The following is a 14,916-nucleotide window of genomic DNA, read 5'->3' on the forward strand; positions in this document are numbered from 1 at the left end:
CTCTTCCACGCCAGATGCCACTTGATACTCTCGACCGAAATAGCTCCCACGGCGACAACGACAATCTTGTTTCCTGGGGCTTGTGAATTATACAAATATTGTTAGCCGTGTCAATAGGCTCGATCGCGGCCGAAACCGCTCTGACGACCATCTCCAAGGAAGGCGTTAAGGCTTGTACAGCCAACGTCAATCACCATCCCCTTGGACTTCGATCACCATCCCCTTTAGTCTTGGTGGACGTCTTACGGTGTCGGAACAAGACATTACACTAATACACATGATCGACTGGTAAAGAGACTTTAAAAAATAAGATTAACCCTGAGACGGTAGGAGAGTAATCAGAAGTCATGTCAGAGGAGAATCAGAAGATGCTGAGGTAAGTCGCGAGGCCGTACCTAGTTTTGAAGGTGGCACGCACGGTCAGCTCCGAATAGTTTTACCATACGTACCCACGTAGGAATCTACCTTAGATTAAGTACGTACTCTCATTGTGGCGGCGCCAAGATTGTCATTGTCATTGTCAGACTCCAACAGCCACGACCACCACGAAGCTGATTCTCAGAACTGTCCTTGATTAATTTGTACCGGCTATATGATTTGTTGGCGCATTATAGGTAGAACTGGACAGTAATTGTGGTCGAGACGTGGTAAGCAGTTCGCCATCTGTGACAAGTTCCCTTTGTTATTGTTGTCGGTGTCCACGTACATCCTACGCACGTACATAGGCAAACGAGGAGGGAGGGTACAGAGAAAGTAGAGAGGGTTACGAGAGGGCTATACAGTTTTCAAGGTCAGTTAATGCTACTGCATGTGCTGCAATTTTCATGGTGCTCGTTTCTACGCGGTTTGAATGGTGTACGTACCTACTACCTACTGCTTGTCGCCTGCTTGTCGCACGGTTGACGCACGCGACCATGATTCAGGATACTTACTTGGTTGGCACGTCTACTTCGGCATTGAGAGGTTTGGGCTTCATCTCATTTTTAAGACAGAGATAAGGTACTCAGGTACTCCTTGTCGGCTTCGTTGTTGGGGTGTCGTCGAAATTCATTCATCCGCCCATCCACCCATCCACCCATCCATTCGTCGTACACAGGCACAGAGCTTGGGTAAATGCACCAGCTTGATGAGAAAGGCTGACTGTTCTGACTGCACCCAGACGGCTATCATATAGTACATACTCTACTCCGCGGATCAAACAGGCTGTGACCTTGCTTCGAAAACCCTTCTCAGCGAACAAGATCGTGTAGATCAAACCAAACCCCGGCGCGCCCGACATCTCCAGCGTCCTCATCCTCGACCTCCTCGTCGCAATCATGTCCGACGACCATTCCGTGCTGGCAACGCACACCGCGGACCCGAGCACGACCTCTCAACCCTTCTCCACCCCACCAACCTCATACACATACTATCATGCCGGCCCACTGTTCACGATCGCCGAACTACACACCAATGCACTCCTCGCCCAAGCAATTCAATCCATCTCCTCCGGCAAATTCATCCCCATATTGCCTCAAGACCTGGAACAACGCGACCTCTCCGCCCACGCCATCAGAGATGAAGACCTCCGCGCCCTCCTATCCTGCGACCTGGCCCTCTTTACGTACGATGGCGCAGAACTCGACGCCGGCACGGTCGTGGAGTACATGGTCGCGAAGATGGCGGACGTGCCCTCGGTGATTCTGAGGACTGATTTCCGGGGCGCGGGTGATCAAGGCCAGAGCGGGACCGAGACAGGTGATGCGTGGAATCTGATGAGTTCGAATTGGCCGCGCACCGTCACGCTCAGCGTGAACTCCATGGTCGGGTATAAATCGAGTTTGCAACGGACGATGGTCGCGAATCAAGGTCAGAGTGCGAGTGCGGCTGAACAGAAGAGGACTGTCGGAGAGAGTATGATTGCCGAGGTGGCGCAGAAGGTGGTGGATGGGTTTGAGAGGGTCGTCAAGGAGAAGCCCCGATTGCCCAAGGAATTGAGGCGGAGCGTTTACCAGTGGCTGGCACTTATGCCGGGATTCAAGAATGGTGGCAGCGAAGGGGAGGGATTGAGTGTCGAGGCGTTCGCCAGATTGAGCGACGACAAGGCCGCCAGAGGCCTGTTGTGAAGGGGGCAGATAGAGATCGAATCGAAGGGATGACGCAGGACCGCTGCTCCTGCTGCCAGGCACCAAAACTTGGGTGTTCGGCACCCCCTGCTTCGCTTCAGAGCCAGAAGAGCGACATATCAATGCGCGGGCCACTGCAAAACGCATACAGCCTGGAGGGAAATAGGTCACGCTAACCGCTGGAGAACGAGAATGGCACCATCAGATGGGAATAGGACAAGCGTACAGCATCGTGGGCTGGCACATGACAACCCGAGCATCGGCCAACCGCTTTTGTGAGGAAGAGCGAATCGAGGCTGTTAGAAGAGAAGCGGACAGTCCTAAAACCTGCTCGAACAAGCCACCCGACATCCAATTTGAAGCTAAGTGAAGAGCATGCAGGAGGGGGAGAGTCTGAGAGGGTCATGAGGAAGAAGATTGAACTATTCAGGGGGAAAACCCAGCTTACCAAATGGTAGAACGCTCCAGGCCATATATCCCACGCAATTAAACGGTGTACAAATATCACGATGTAGTCCCCGGTCGAGAGTTCTCGCACACCATACCGATCTTAGTGCATATGCAATATGATGCCTTCGAGACAATCCCTGTTCCAGATAGATTTGAGGGCCTGGAGGCAACTCTTTCACGCTTTATGCTTGGTCTGAACGAGGATATTGTGCAATGAATGCGTCAATGAAGCCCTGCAACCCCAGCGCATTCCCACGACACCTGCTCAAAGGCCTCTTCTGCTGGCAGATGTTTTCTGTTCTTGAATCGGGGCACGGAGGGAGTTTCGAGTAACGGAACGGCCCTCTTTTGAACGTACGAGGCGTCGGGAAAAATATAGGAGTTTCCATGCCTCGATAATGGCATTGGCAGACCCTTTGTACAGCGCTGCCGCTTTCGAGATCAAATTTATGCTGCACTCCACAAGTGGGACGACACTCGCATCCCACGATGAGGGCCGATGTAGGGTCGAGCACCATAGCGGCTGGCAATCTGGAAGGCATAATCGGTTATCAACGAGGGTGCGCGCGGACTGATTTCCTAGGGTATGAGGCTGAGGCCAACGAATCTGCCATATACACAGCCCACATTGCGACAGCCTGCATGGTGCTGAGGAGGCGGACGCACCAATCTGGATATGCCTTCGCTAGGGAGCCAGTATATCAGAAATCGGACACTGCGAACAGCAGGAAATGCGTCGTGAGGAGAGGAACTTCAGTCCGTGACACAATTGCACGGTACGGAAAAACAATCCGCCGACCAAGGCTACACCAGACACTGTCCGTACCATGCAACGGCTGCCTCAATCTGCTCATCGCTTTCTTCTTCAACACCTGTCCGGCGCTTGTTTGCGCCGCCAATAATCAGCATGTCGGCGTCCCTCGCTCCTGAATGCAATGAAGTCAAAGAGTACGCTTCACACTCGAGCGCCGATTTTGCAAGCTGACGACGGTTGACAGGAAGTACGATACGTGCTTTCTGAAGTGGTATTCTGAGAGTCGGTCTCTCGCGATGACTTTGGTGGCGAAATTACTGAAAGATCTCCCAGAGTATCTGCGAGGAAACTCATCCACCGATGAGTGTGAGCCGCTTTTCAAGCAATATAGGAGCTGCTTGACCGTACGTTCAATTTCAGTTTAAGCTACATGCCCGCGCGTTGACTTTCAGCAGAAAGCACTCAAGGACAAAGGCATAGACTCGATGTTGGCAGAAACCCGAGAGGGTACCGCAGAGACCGATGCTGAGCATCTGCGGCGGTGACAACATTATTCCCAGCCAGCATTGTTTGGGTCCGATTGAAGCAGCACTGTCCTTCGCTGGGAGTCCAATATTGATATGCCTGTCACGACTCAACAGCCTCCGGTCTGCAAATTGGTCTGGCTATTTGAGTCATCTCTGAACGACAAGATCACTCCTCAACACCCATTTCTCACCGCTCCTCACCTCTTTTCCCTCATGGAGCAGACAGTCGTCGCCGTGCTTGTGGAGCAAGCCCATTCCAGTCTCCAGTCCAACTACAATCGGCTCTGGCGGTGTCTCGCCTTTCTTGGATGGTTCAGGGTAGAATGCAGTCTCGCCACCATCGCAAGTTGTAAGATAAATGAGCAGGGTCCAGGTTGTTTTGGCATGTAGCTTGGCCTGACCAAACTGTAATCTAATGCTCTCATCATAATGCTTGTCAAAGAATTGACCAGCCCGGTATCGATACACTCTGATGTTTGGGTTCAGCCCGAGCACCTTTCCTCCAAACACAGTCTGGTCCTCAAATGAATTCACCAAGGATTGCAGGCCACTCTGCTCCCACAGCGTTCTTGCGAATACTGGATCGTCCACCTGGAAGCGGTCATTCACACGAGTCGCCTCTCCTCGCTTTGGCTTTCCAGGTGTTGTAGTCAAGGGCAATGAAGACAGGAAAGAGGTATAGTTCCTGCATAGGCTGGACGTGAACAGGTTCCTCACGACCAGGATCTGTCCAGCAAGCACGGTCTCAATGAGGAGATGTTCCGCGGGCACGACTGGACTCAAAGGCGGCCAGTTCGGCGGGACAGCCTTCGAGGCTTGAACTCCGTCAGTTTTTGACTGGGCTGGCTTCTGCTTTGCCCGGGGCGCCATGAAGGGACTCGATTTCAGCAAGGCAATAGGCGTCGCATTGACAGGCAGGAGTGAGTCATGGTACACCAATATGTAGCACAGGACTTGGAGATCCTCGACGGCTCCCTTTGTCTGAAAAAGCACTCAGCCCGGCATGTGCTGTGACTGGCCGACGACCAGATCCTCCAACTTCTCGAGAATTGTTGTACGCATTTGATTGGCTGCCGTAGGATCGACAGTCCGCCTCGCCGCCCTCTTTGTCGACTTTTACTACCGCGAGGGAACTTTTCGTTTGCATGCGCATAGATGACTGACTACTGTGTCGCGCTGTTCTGGAGTTGATCTTGCAGACCTCGGAATGTCGTCGCAGGCCATTGCGACGTCGACAAGAGGTCTGCCAGATTTCACATCATGGCCTGACCACTCGAATCTTCACCGCGACAACCACAGCGACTCGGACCGTGAAGACGAAGTAGACCGACAACCAAGCCACTCGCCCGTATCGAGTCGCCCTTCATGGAGTGAGATGGACGTGCAACAAAGGAGCCAGGCAGTTGGTAATCTGTTGGCAGCTCTCGCTCCCGTCAGTCCCACCTCAACTCAGACTCAACCTCAGACCGCACCTGTGCCCGCCCACGCGCAAACACACCAGCCGCCTTTGCCAGACCTGCCTATTGAGCCTATTGACGACGTGGAGGACAATCCCACTGCAGAAGCCACCGACGGCAACAATCAAAACCTGGACCCAAACATCGCCGATGCCCCTCTTCCCACTCTCCCGCTCGATTACCCTGATCACTTTCTCGATGCGAGCACGCTACCACCATTACCTTACCCGCTCCCTCTAGACGCTCTAGAAGAATCTCTGCCAACCAGCAGCGGTCTGGCCGCACCATATCGAGAAGAGTCGCCGCCGCCTACCGCCCTTCAAATGTCATCTCCCGAGAAGAGAGAGAGGAGGCAAGTCGAGGCATTCGCGAAACTTGAATTTGACGATGGAAATTACTACATCACCACCTACGCATGCGAGCTGGGAAGAGACGCCTTTGCCTACAAAGCTGCCCTTGCAAGGGAAGAAGCGCTCAAGGCCGGGCACGATCGCGGCCACAGCTCAAGCGGAAGAAGTGGACGACGTTCAGGCTTGTCTCAGGGCGTTCCACTGCCCGGCGACAGCCAGGTGCAGGGGAGCGTTGTGAGCGAGGCTGGAGGTTTCGGCGGTGTCGATGACGGCCCTGTCCTCAAACATGGCAAAGATGAGGACGGCAACCCACTCCACTCTCATTCATCTGAGATGTCTGCCGGTAGTGTTGTCAGACCTCAGGAAGTTCTCTACCATCCTCCACCAGCTCCTTTCGACTACCATCGAACAGCTCAACGTCAGGCAGATGCTGAGAACAAGAAGAAGGTCCGTGGCCCGGAGGAGGAGAAGCCGGCGCCTGTAACAGACGAACATCTCCCTGATGCAAATCGTTGTCCGCTTATTCCCATCCATGCTACGCAGAATGAGGAGATATCAGAGGTTGCTTGTCACAGAAATATCTCCCGACGACACGTAAGGATAGAGTGGAGTGACAAGAAGGAATGCTTCCAAATGCATATCCTGGGCAGGAATGGTGCCTTTTTGGAGGGCGAGTGGTTAGCCTGTGGTCAAGTACGAAAACTCCGTGATGGTTCAAAGATCCAGGTATCCGGTGTGGAGATGACTTTCAGGCTACCGCTTGAGGAGAAGGAAGAGTCTCCGAGCGAGGAGTCCGGCAGAGAGGATGTCGATCAGAGTCCACTTCCACCTCCACGGAGCACCTCACCAACCTCGGACGAGCAAGATAGAAGCATCTCACCACCGAGACCAGCGCCAGGCAAGGGCAAGACGAAGATTATCCTCAAAGCCTCGGTGCAGCCAAGCGCCCCGCCTCCCTTACCAGCAGCGCTGCCAGAACCTGTCCTTGGACCGGACGGGCTGCCTCTACCTGCAAAGAGACGTGGACCTGGCAGGCCGCCCAAAGATGGAATTATGTCAACTCGAGAGCGAAAAGAAAGGGAGAAAGCTGCTAAGCTTGCTGAGGCAAAGGCCGCCAATGGGGGGATGACACCACCACCGATGCGAGGCAATAAGCCGCAGAAGCCTGTCATGAAAGAGGAGGAGCCCACAACCGATCTGAAGCCCGAAAAGAGGAAGTATAAGAAGCGAAAGCGAGAAGGCGAAGATGGCGACGTCATGCCATCTATCGAGGGAGGTGAGATCGAAATGACTGCTGAGCCTGAAAAGCCACCTCCACCCAAGAAGGCGAGGTCGAAATCTCCCAGTCCAGACTACCCCCCAGCAGAGAGCTTGACGGAGGAGCAGCTTGCTAGACCGTCGGAACCATATGCTCGACTTATCTACGATATCTTGCTGGACATCCACCCCAGGGCCCTTCCGTTGAAGCAGATCTACCGTGCCCTGAAGCTGAAGTTCCCATTCTTTGTACACAGGGTAGATTCAGAGGGATGGCAAAGTAGTGTCCGGCACAATCTGAACCAAGAATGGAACAAATTGTTCGAAAAGGGGGAGAAAGAAGGCAAAGGCTTCGCATGGAAGGCTATCCCGGGTGCATTACAGCCTCAAGCAGAGAGAAGACGTGCCACCCAGCAAGCTTCAGCCTCCAAACCGAAGCCGATCCCCACTCCACGCCAGACGGTCCCTCAAGGACCTCCTCAGCAGCTCAACTGGCAGAACAGCACTCCTTATCCTCACAACGGTATGCCCCCTCAAGGACATCATCCGCCTTTCTACAGCCAAGGTCCAAATGGATCCCTACCACCACCGCCTAACGGTATGCCATGGCCCGCGCCGGGCAGTTTGCCTCCGTCAGGTTCACCATATCCGCATGGCAAAGCTCCCCCATACGGTCAGCCCGGCCAACACGCTCAACCTTTCTATCCTACGCAACAAGGCTCCTCGCATGGGAGCGTGGGTCATCCAGCTAATCAAGGACCTTATCGACCTCCACACACCGGGGCGACACCGGTGCCAGCTTCAGTCATTCCAACTAGCACTTCGGCGTCTCGAAATATGCCCTGCACTCTAGACGGCCTCATTACCATAAAGACTTTCGAGAACGCAATGCTGAAGACTGTCCACCCATCGGGCCTGGAGCGATGGCAAAGAATCTTTGCGTCTGCAAGGAACAGACTGCTCCACGGTCACCTAGAGTCTTTGATGCCTGGAGGCGAGTGCGCAGAGGAAGCCACCATCATGAAACACATGCAGGATTTCATTCAACGATTTAGGAACCCCAGCTTTGTTGGGTTCTCAATAGGCACTGGGTCGCCCGCACCGATTCAGGTCACCGCGACTTCCCAGACCAGCACACCACAGCCTATTCCATCGGCTTCTGCAGTAAAACCTACGTCGCAAGATGATCCCTCCGCACAGGCCGTTGCTTCACGTCCATCTCCTCCACACTCGGCTTCAACCGCGCCTGCTAATGAGCCCCCGAAGACTCCGGTGCAAAAACCAGAAGCAGCACCCTCTGCTGGAAGCGACAAGATGGAAGGTGTTGAACCATCCACAACCGCCACATCAGCCGCCACAGATTCAGTCGCATAGGTCACCTGGCTTCCCGGGCTTTGAAGGACAGGTGCTATGTAATCGGGTTCTTCGCCTCGGTTCAACAGAGCTGAATGCAGTAAGGCCCTCAACAACCACACCTTTCCTTTGGTATTCTCCCTTGTTCTGAATGATACCCACACCACTTGGTTGTCGCTTCATCCGTATCCAGATTCCTGCGTTCGGACACGGGGAACTTATCCTCTCAGACATGATTACAGCATGGCGTTTCGGGCTAGCATGAACATGAGAAAGGCCGCTCACAATAAAAGCGATTCAATGTTGAAACGGAACAAAAGACATAGACGTTCGAGTACCTCTTCCTTGGTGCTCTTACCGGCAAGAGAGCACTCAACACGGTTGATCGATGATGAAAAGATACACACGGCTTTGAGTATCTCTCTGATGCTGGCACTTGAGTACTGGTAGAATAAAAATATTCAGCTGCATCAATCATAATGACTTATCACCTGCATTCTTGCGAGCTGGAGCCGTGGCCGATAGACGCCATAGAAGGTTGATGTCGTTGCAAACTGATCTCGGCAAAATTACGACCATGAGGAGTAATAAGAACTCTGGAGATGGTGCCATCCATAATATTGCTTCCCTCTTGCTCTTCTCTCGATATCACGCAGCCATGTAGTTTCTCTGCCTTCATTGCCTTGGAGGCACGTAAATACTATCATGCTACGCATCGCTCTGCTGGCTCCGGCCATCTTACTCCTGCGCCTTCTCCTGGTCACCGCAGACGACGTTCAATCTCCCCTCGGCGATGATGCTCAGCGATGGCACCAACCTCAACGCATAGCAATTATAGGCGCAGGCCCCGGCGGCTCCTCAGCTTCCTACCATCTCCGCAAGTTCTCCCAGTCCTCGACTGGAGCCGAAGAAACCCCCGTCGAGATCACCGTCTTCGAGTCAAACCCGTACATTGGCGGACGAACCACGACAGTCAACGCCCTCGATGATCCACGCTACCCTGTCGAACTGGGTGCCAGCATCTTCGTCAAGATCAATCATATTCTCTACAACGCGACCCGCGATTTCGGACTGTCTTCCACGGTCAAACTTTACGAGTCCGTGCCCGAGTCGAAGTACGAGCTGGGAGTCTGGGATGGGGAGCACTTCGTGTTCACAGCCGCAAGAGACGACGATGACGATAGGTCCTCGTGGCAGGGATGGTGGGATATCGCGAAGTTGATCTGGCGATACGGGCTTGCGCCTATCCGGACCAGACAAGCTACGAGAACGGCCGTGGGTGGATTCCTCAAGTTCTACGAACAGCCCATCTTCCCGTTCTGGAATATCCAAGAGGCCGTGGACGCGACAGGACTGGACCAATACACCGGCGTCTCCGGGAAAGATGTCCTCCAGAGAGCGAAAGTGGGGGACTCGTTCGCCCGCGAGATCATCCAAGCCAGCACCCGCGTCAACTACGCGAGCAATCTCGCGAGCATCCATGGCCTTGAGACACTGGTCTGCATGGCGATCGAGGGCGCCATGGCCGTGGAGGGCGGCAACTGGCAGATCTTCGACAACATGGTGTACGGGTCGGCGGACGCTGTGTTTCTGAACACCAGCGTCACGACCATTACCAGGAACCACGGCCAGCGATACGACCTGACAACTGACAATGAGGAGGTCAACACGCAACTCGCATTACATCCTAGAGGGAACGAGTTTGACGTCCTCATCCTCGCGGCGCCGTTCCAGTTCGCAAACATCACATTCACGCAGCCGCTGCGCAATCCGCCGGAAAAGATCCCCTACGTCGACCTGCACGTCACGCTGTTTACCTCGCCGCATCGTCTGTCAGCTTCATTCTTCGGCCTCGCCGACCCGGCGGATGTGCCTTCCTCTGTGCTCACGACTCTCTCTGCTGAGATGTCGGAGAAGCTGGGCGACAGGCGGGGCGTCGATGCCGTTGGTCCGTCGGGCTTCTGGTCCATCAGCACTCTGGGCGTGCTGAATCCAGCCACCGACGGCGTCTTCTGCGGGCCAAGGGAGACTTGCACGATGCATGGCGCAGAGGAAGGAGCCGAGAGCGCTGACGAAACACAGTATCTGTATAAGATCTTCTCTCCCGCGCCTCTGACGGGTACATTCCTCTCATCCTTGCTCGGTTTCCCGTACACGTCCCCGACCACTACCCTCGAAGATCCTGTATCCTCCATCCCGAAGTCAGATATAACCTGGCTGCATGAGAAGGTGTGGCACAGCTATCCCTACGAACTGCCCCGCACGAAATTCGAACCCTTCAAGTTGTGTACGGGGTCCTTGTGTGCGGAGGCCGGCGGTCCCTCGGAGGGGATGTGGTATCTGAACGGGATGGAGAGTTTCATTTCCACAATGGAAACCGCCGCTTTGAGTGGTATGAATGTGGCAAGGTTAGTGGTTGATGCTTGGACATCGGACAGAGAGAGACGCGGGAAGCGACAAAAGGGAGATGAGATCTAGGAGTGGTTATAGCGACGGGCGTATTTGGGGCGCCGTTGAGATAGAAATAGCCTTGATTGAAACTCTTCGGTGAGCTTTAGATAGCCTCCTGGGATGCTGCTTAACTGTGACCTGTCCAGTCCATAGATACACTCAGATGAGACCAAGAAACATACCAGGTACTCGAGCCAACGCTGTGGCAGCCATGTCGCGAAAGACAGCACCAAAGACGAATCCTTGTTCAGCGTCCAGAGGGCGGTCGATCATCGCGATTGATGCCATTCTGAATCTCCGTCACGGCATGGCGAAGCAGAACAAGCACGTCGTGACTACATCTCGGCACACTGCAAGATAGGCGACCACAACCAGTGCTCGGCCCCGCAGCAAGACGCGACTTGTCGTGGATTCATTAGCTCAGAGCAGCCTCGTGAGAAGCGTTATTAGATCCTAGAAGCCTGCCTTTGCGAAGAGCACAAGGGACCTCCGTCCCTCCATTCAAGTATGACACCCACACGACGTTGGCATGTATATGTATCTCAAAGAGAACTTTCGACCAATCTGGCGCGCTGCTGGTACGTGTGAATAGGACGATCAACCAAAGCAAACTCAAAGTGTGAAGACGAAAAGTGATGTGACAATCAAGGACCTGCTCTTGGGCAGACATCAAGCAGCCACTGTTGGTCGTTCGGTCGAGGAGACATCATGATGGATTTACTTCCAGCAACAGCATCAACTTACAGTTGCTGTTGAGGCGCCGACCCTCTCGGCTTTGCAAGCGGGCTGGATCAAGAATCTGATGCGTTCAGCTCATTGCAGGACTCCCCTGGGTCCCAAGGAACGTGGACCGGTTCACGATGCCCCTGTACAGGAGATCTGGGGAGGGTGATGATGACTGACCAGACCGGTCCATTCTTGCGAGCACGAAGCACATTCTTGGCCCGAGTAATGAGAAAGGACGGCGAACGAGATACCAATATGCTGCCGGGGGATATGACTGGAGCAGGTGAGTATGTGGTAGGTTCATATTTCGGCTATTGTACTGTACCTCGCACTCGACTATTGATGCCTCATCAGTCCACAGAGGATCGACTCGTTGGGCAATAGAGGAAATGTCCATCATCAGCTGAAGCCCGGAGCGCCCTTTGGCATTTACACCGAGATCCGATACAGCGTACCTACTATGTACTGTGTACTCATGTCTTAGGATCGAGGCTACCACCCTTTCGCGAAACCGGGCCTCTCTAATTCAGTGAAATGAACCCAGAGGTGTCCGCAGTGCCCCCCTGGACCGTTCCAAAGACAGACATGCAGGTATGCATGCGTATGTGTGTACATGAAGGATTCACCACCACCATATCTGGATATGCTTGGACACATCACCAATACAGTACCGAAGTTTAAGCATTTTCTACGCCATCTCGAGGGGGAGCATGAAGCAGACTGCCGACCAACAACTACAGTATGCATTCCATTCCTAGCCTCGTTGTCTCATATGCACACTCACTCACACCACTCAGACTGGAGAGGCAAGTAAGTCGGCGGTAAGGCAGGGCTCGGGTACAGTCCTTTCAGGCCCGACGCCTTTTGAGCCCTATGAACCTTTTAACCCGGCTTCGTAGTGCCGTTACCGGACGGAAGCACATGGCATGGCATGCTTTTCAGGACCTTGGTACGGAGTATTGTCCCTCTCGATCGCTGCGTTTCATTCACGCACAAACGACAACACGGGAGTGGAGCACGGATTACCACTTACGGACAGATTACGAGCCAAGGATCGTCTAGGCACCTACTAGGTGTGTACGGGGTAATTAGTGCATAGGACTGAGTACACAGCCCGGAGGATGTGTCGGTTCTTCACCACACAGTCCACGGTCCACGGTACTGTGTACTCGTACATGTGTTCGGCAAAATTTAGGCTAAAGCCACAGTCATATGCATGCACCGCCCATGCATCCCCCATCCTTCCAGCGGACTTGGCGCCGTTGGCATCCCTCACATACTGTCCACAGGAGACGAACCTTCCTAATGCAACAGCGAAACACAGGCGGCCGTCTAAGCGCAAAGCAGAAGGTAACGAGGAAGCGCATGTAAGTTCATGACAACACAGCGTGCTCTTCCGGTTCTGAGCGCGGAGTGAAGCACACTACCGCCTGTTTCTCTTCCGATTCCTGGGGTCTCCGCCTTTACGTTTCGACACGTCGAAGGATGCACTCTGCTTGCTGGATGTAAATGGTCGGCCGCTGGTCCCTTGGTACTCAGAATATGGGGTATGGAGCGGTAAAGCTGTGAAGCTGGTTGAGAGTCACCCATCGGGCGTGAGTACGATCATGGGTCGTGGCTATGGTTGTGGTTCTGACTAGAGTCGCGGTCATGGGCCGGACCTGACTGTCGCCGTCTTCGCAACGGCTGAAGTCACGATGTCTGATCGGTGCGTTCCACCACTACCGGTATCGAGAGAGTGGCTGGCCGGCTGACCGACTGGTTCCAGTCTGTGTCTGATTGAGGAGCAGCCTGTGCCTGAACGAGGAGTGAGAACCGCCTCCGTTCTCTTTTCACGATGGATCTTGAAGTTTTGCAACTTCGGCTTAGCGAAGACAATACTGTAGGTGTCGTGTGGATAACGTGAATTCCGTGCATTGCAACACGCCTGGCGCCTTCCATTCTGAACATCGGCGAAGGACAGTCCGCGCTGGACATGTCCGTTTGAGAAACAGATGATACATTGCTACTCGGTGTAGGTGGGAAGGGCAGGGGCTGCCGATTGAGTTCTTCGCCATGGCATACCCGGTCCAAGACACGAAGAACGAAGGACGGGACAAGAAGGTTGCGTTGCGTTACCTCGGGCTGCACACCTCTGCGTCTGCAACTTAATGCAATGCAATCCGTCTTGAAGCTGACCAGAGCTGAACACGGAGATTCTTATGTGCTGGCAGACCCTAGACAGCTTCGAAGACGGAGGGACTCGTCGCCGTCCTCAAACCATCCCATCGACGAGGGTGGCGGCTCAGAGAACGGATCTATATAAGGGACTTGGGCTGGCCAGTTTCCATCTTTCCACAGAGCACAGCAGCGCACAGCAATCAACTCTACCTCCAACTTCCTTCTCGCACCTCGCCTATACTCGACGACAAGCATCTCATCTCGTTTCCAACATCCAGCCCATCTCCAACCTAGTTATTCATCACCATGAAGTTCCTCACCGGCACCACCGTCCTCGTCACCCTCCTTTCATTCGGCTCCGTCATGGCTGCCCCAGCTCCAGACCCAGCCCCAGCGCCCGCTCCAGGCGAACTTGCCGCGAGAGGCTGTGCCGCCGGGTATATCTGCCTCAGTGGCTCGTGCCGAACCTACAGCTGTGCTGTGTCGGGCTGGTGCAGCATCGGACCTCCCAGCTCAACCTCTTGCTAAGCGTACATACACCCGTAGTACGCGGTAAGCACTCCGACCTAGGTATGTCGTGAGTCGTGACTGAATTGCGGGAATATGGTCTGTCCGAAACAACTTGAACCGCTAATCACTATATCTCTATTAGTGCACAGTACGATTCAGTGGCGAGGGGGGCACAGGACAACGATGGCGTGCAAGTGAGTACGCGGGCTCGGGCATACCGCATGCGGGAGGAGAGAAGGAGGGAGAGAGAGAAATGGTAGATCGGTGAATTGAAAGCACATCTCGGGCAGCTTTTACGAGGCGACGTGATTTCAGCTCGTGCTTCAGTCCACAGTTGGCGTGCGACCACTTCGCAACATGAAGGTGAAAGAAATGGTTCCATCGGTACTTGAATGTCGTTCGTACGGTGCTGGTCCCTCTAGGTGCCAGTACTAGTACAACCTGGCAGGTAGTCGGACTGGCATTGGATACGACAATCAATACATGCTGCTTTGATCCAGATCTTGTCTTTCCCTGTTCTCACTGTGTGCGAGGCTACAGTGAGCCAACATCGGGCCGTTGTGACCATGTTTATAGAGAGGCACAGGTAGGTACCTGGGAAAGGGCCTCGAAGGGAATCGACCTAATAGGTTGGGTCTTCTTCCGAACACACCGAAAGGTCGATCGAGGTAATGTTTCATTTACTGTCCACACCAGGCTCCAAGAGGCTGTCTGGTGTATTTGGTCACCTCTGGACTGCTGACAGCCGGCGTCTCGGGGCTCTGGGTATGGTCTTGTCATGTCGTGTTGATTGTAATGGCGCAGGCTAGACGCGGT

The 14,916-nt window shown here is 54.0% G+C and overlaps 5 protein-coding genes across 5 annotated transcripts; 4 read left to right on the plus strand and 1 right to left on the minus strand.

Moving 5' to 3' along the window:
• Positions 1 to 1,316: 1,316 nt before the first annotated feature.
• G647_01882 (uncharacterized protein) lies at positions 1,317 to 2,105 on the plus strand (the record flags this gene model as incomplete). Its single annotated transcript, XM_008725281.1, has 1 exon — positions 1,317 to 2,105. One exon carries the CDS (start codon positions 1,317 to 1,319, stop codon positions 2,103 to 2,105), a length of 789 nt encoding a protein of 262 aa, XP_008723503.1.
• A 1,357-nt stretch (positions 2,106 to 3,462) lies between these two features.
• Positions 3,463 to 3,854, plus strand: G647_01883 (uncharacterized protein; the record flags this gene model as incomplete). Its single annotated transcript, XM_008725282.1, has 4 exons — positions 3,463 to 3,503; positions 3,554 to 3,591; positions 3,643 to 3,713; positions 3,765 to 3,854. The coding sequence occupies 4 exons, from the start codon at positions 3,463 to 3,465 to the stop codon at positions 3,852 to 3,854; spliced, it is 240 nt and encodes a 79-aa protein (XP_008723504.1).
• Positions 3,855 to 3,983: 129 nt separating this feature from the next.
• Positions 3,984 to 4,706, minus strand: G647_01884 (uncharacterized protein; the record flags this gene model as incomplete). Its single annotated transcript, XM_008725283.1, has 1 exon — positions 3,984 to 4,706. The coding sequence occupies one exon, from the start codon at positions 4,704 to 4,706 to the stop codon at positions 3,984 to 3,986; it is 723 nt and encodes a 240-aa protein (XP_008723505.1).
• A 337-nt stretch (positions 4,707 to 5,043) lies between these two features.
• Positions 5,044 to 8,274, plus strand: G647_01885 (uncharacterized protein; the record flags this gene model as incomplete). Its single annotated transcript, XM_008725284.1, has 1 exon — positions 5,044 to 8,274. One exon carries the CDS (start codon positions 5,044 to 5,046, stop codon positions 8,272 to 8,274), a length of 3,231 nt encoding a protein of 1,076 aa, XP_008723506.1.
• Positions 8,275 to 8,958: 684 nt separating this feature from the next.
• G647_01886 (uncharacterized protein) lies at positions 8,959 to 10,731 on the plus strand (the record flags this gene model as incomplete). Its single annotated transcript, XM_008725285.1, has 1 exon — positions 8,959 to 10,731. The coding sequence occupies one exon, from the start codon at positions 8,959 to 8,961 to the stop codon at positions 10,729 to 10,731; it is 1,773 nt and encodes a 590-aa protein (XP_008723507.1).
• Between the last annotated feature and the right edge of the window lie 4,185 nt (positions 10,732 to 14,916).

The sequence above is a fragment of the Cladophialophora carrionii genome (assembly GCF_000365165.1).
Source record: "Cladophialophora carrionii CBS 160.54 unplaced genomic scaffold supercont1.1, whole genome shotgun sequence".
In the NCBI taxonomy this organism is placed as follows: Eukaryota; Fungi; Ascomycota; class Eurotiomycetes; order Chaetothyriales; family Herpotrichiellaceae; genus Cladophialophora; species Cladophialophora carrionii.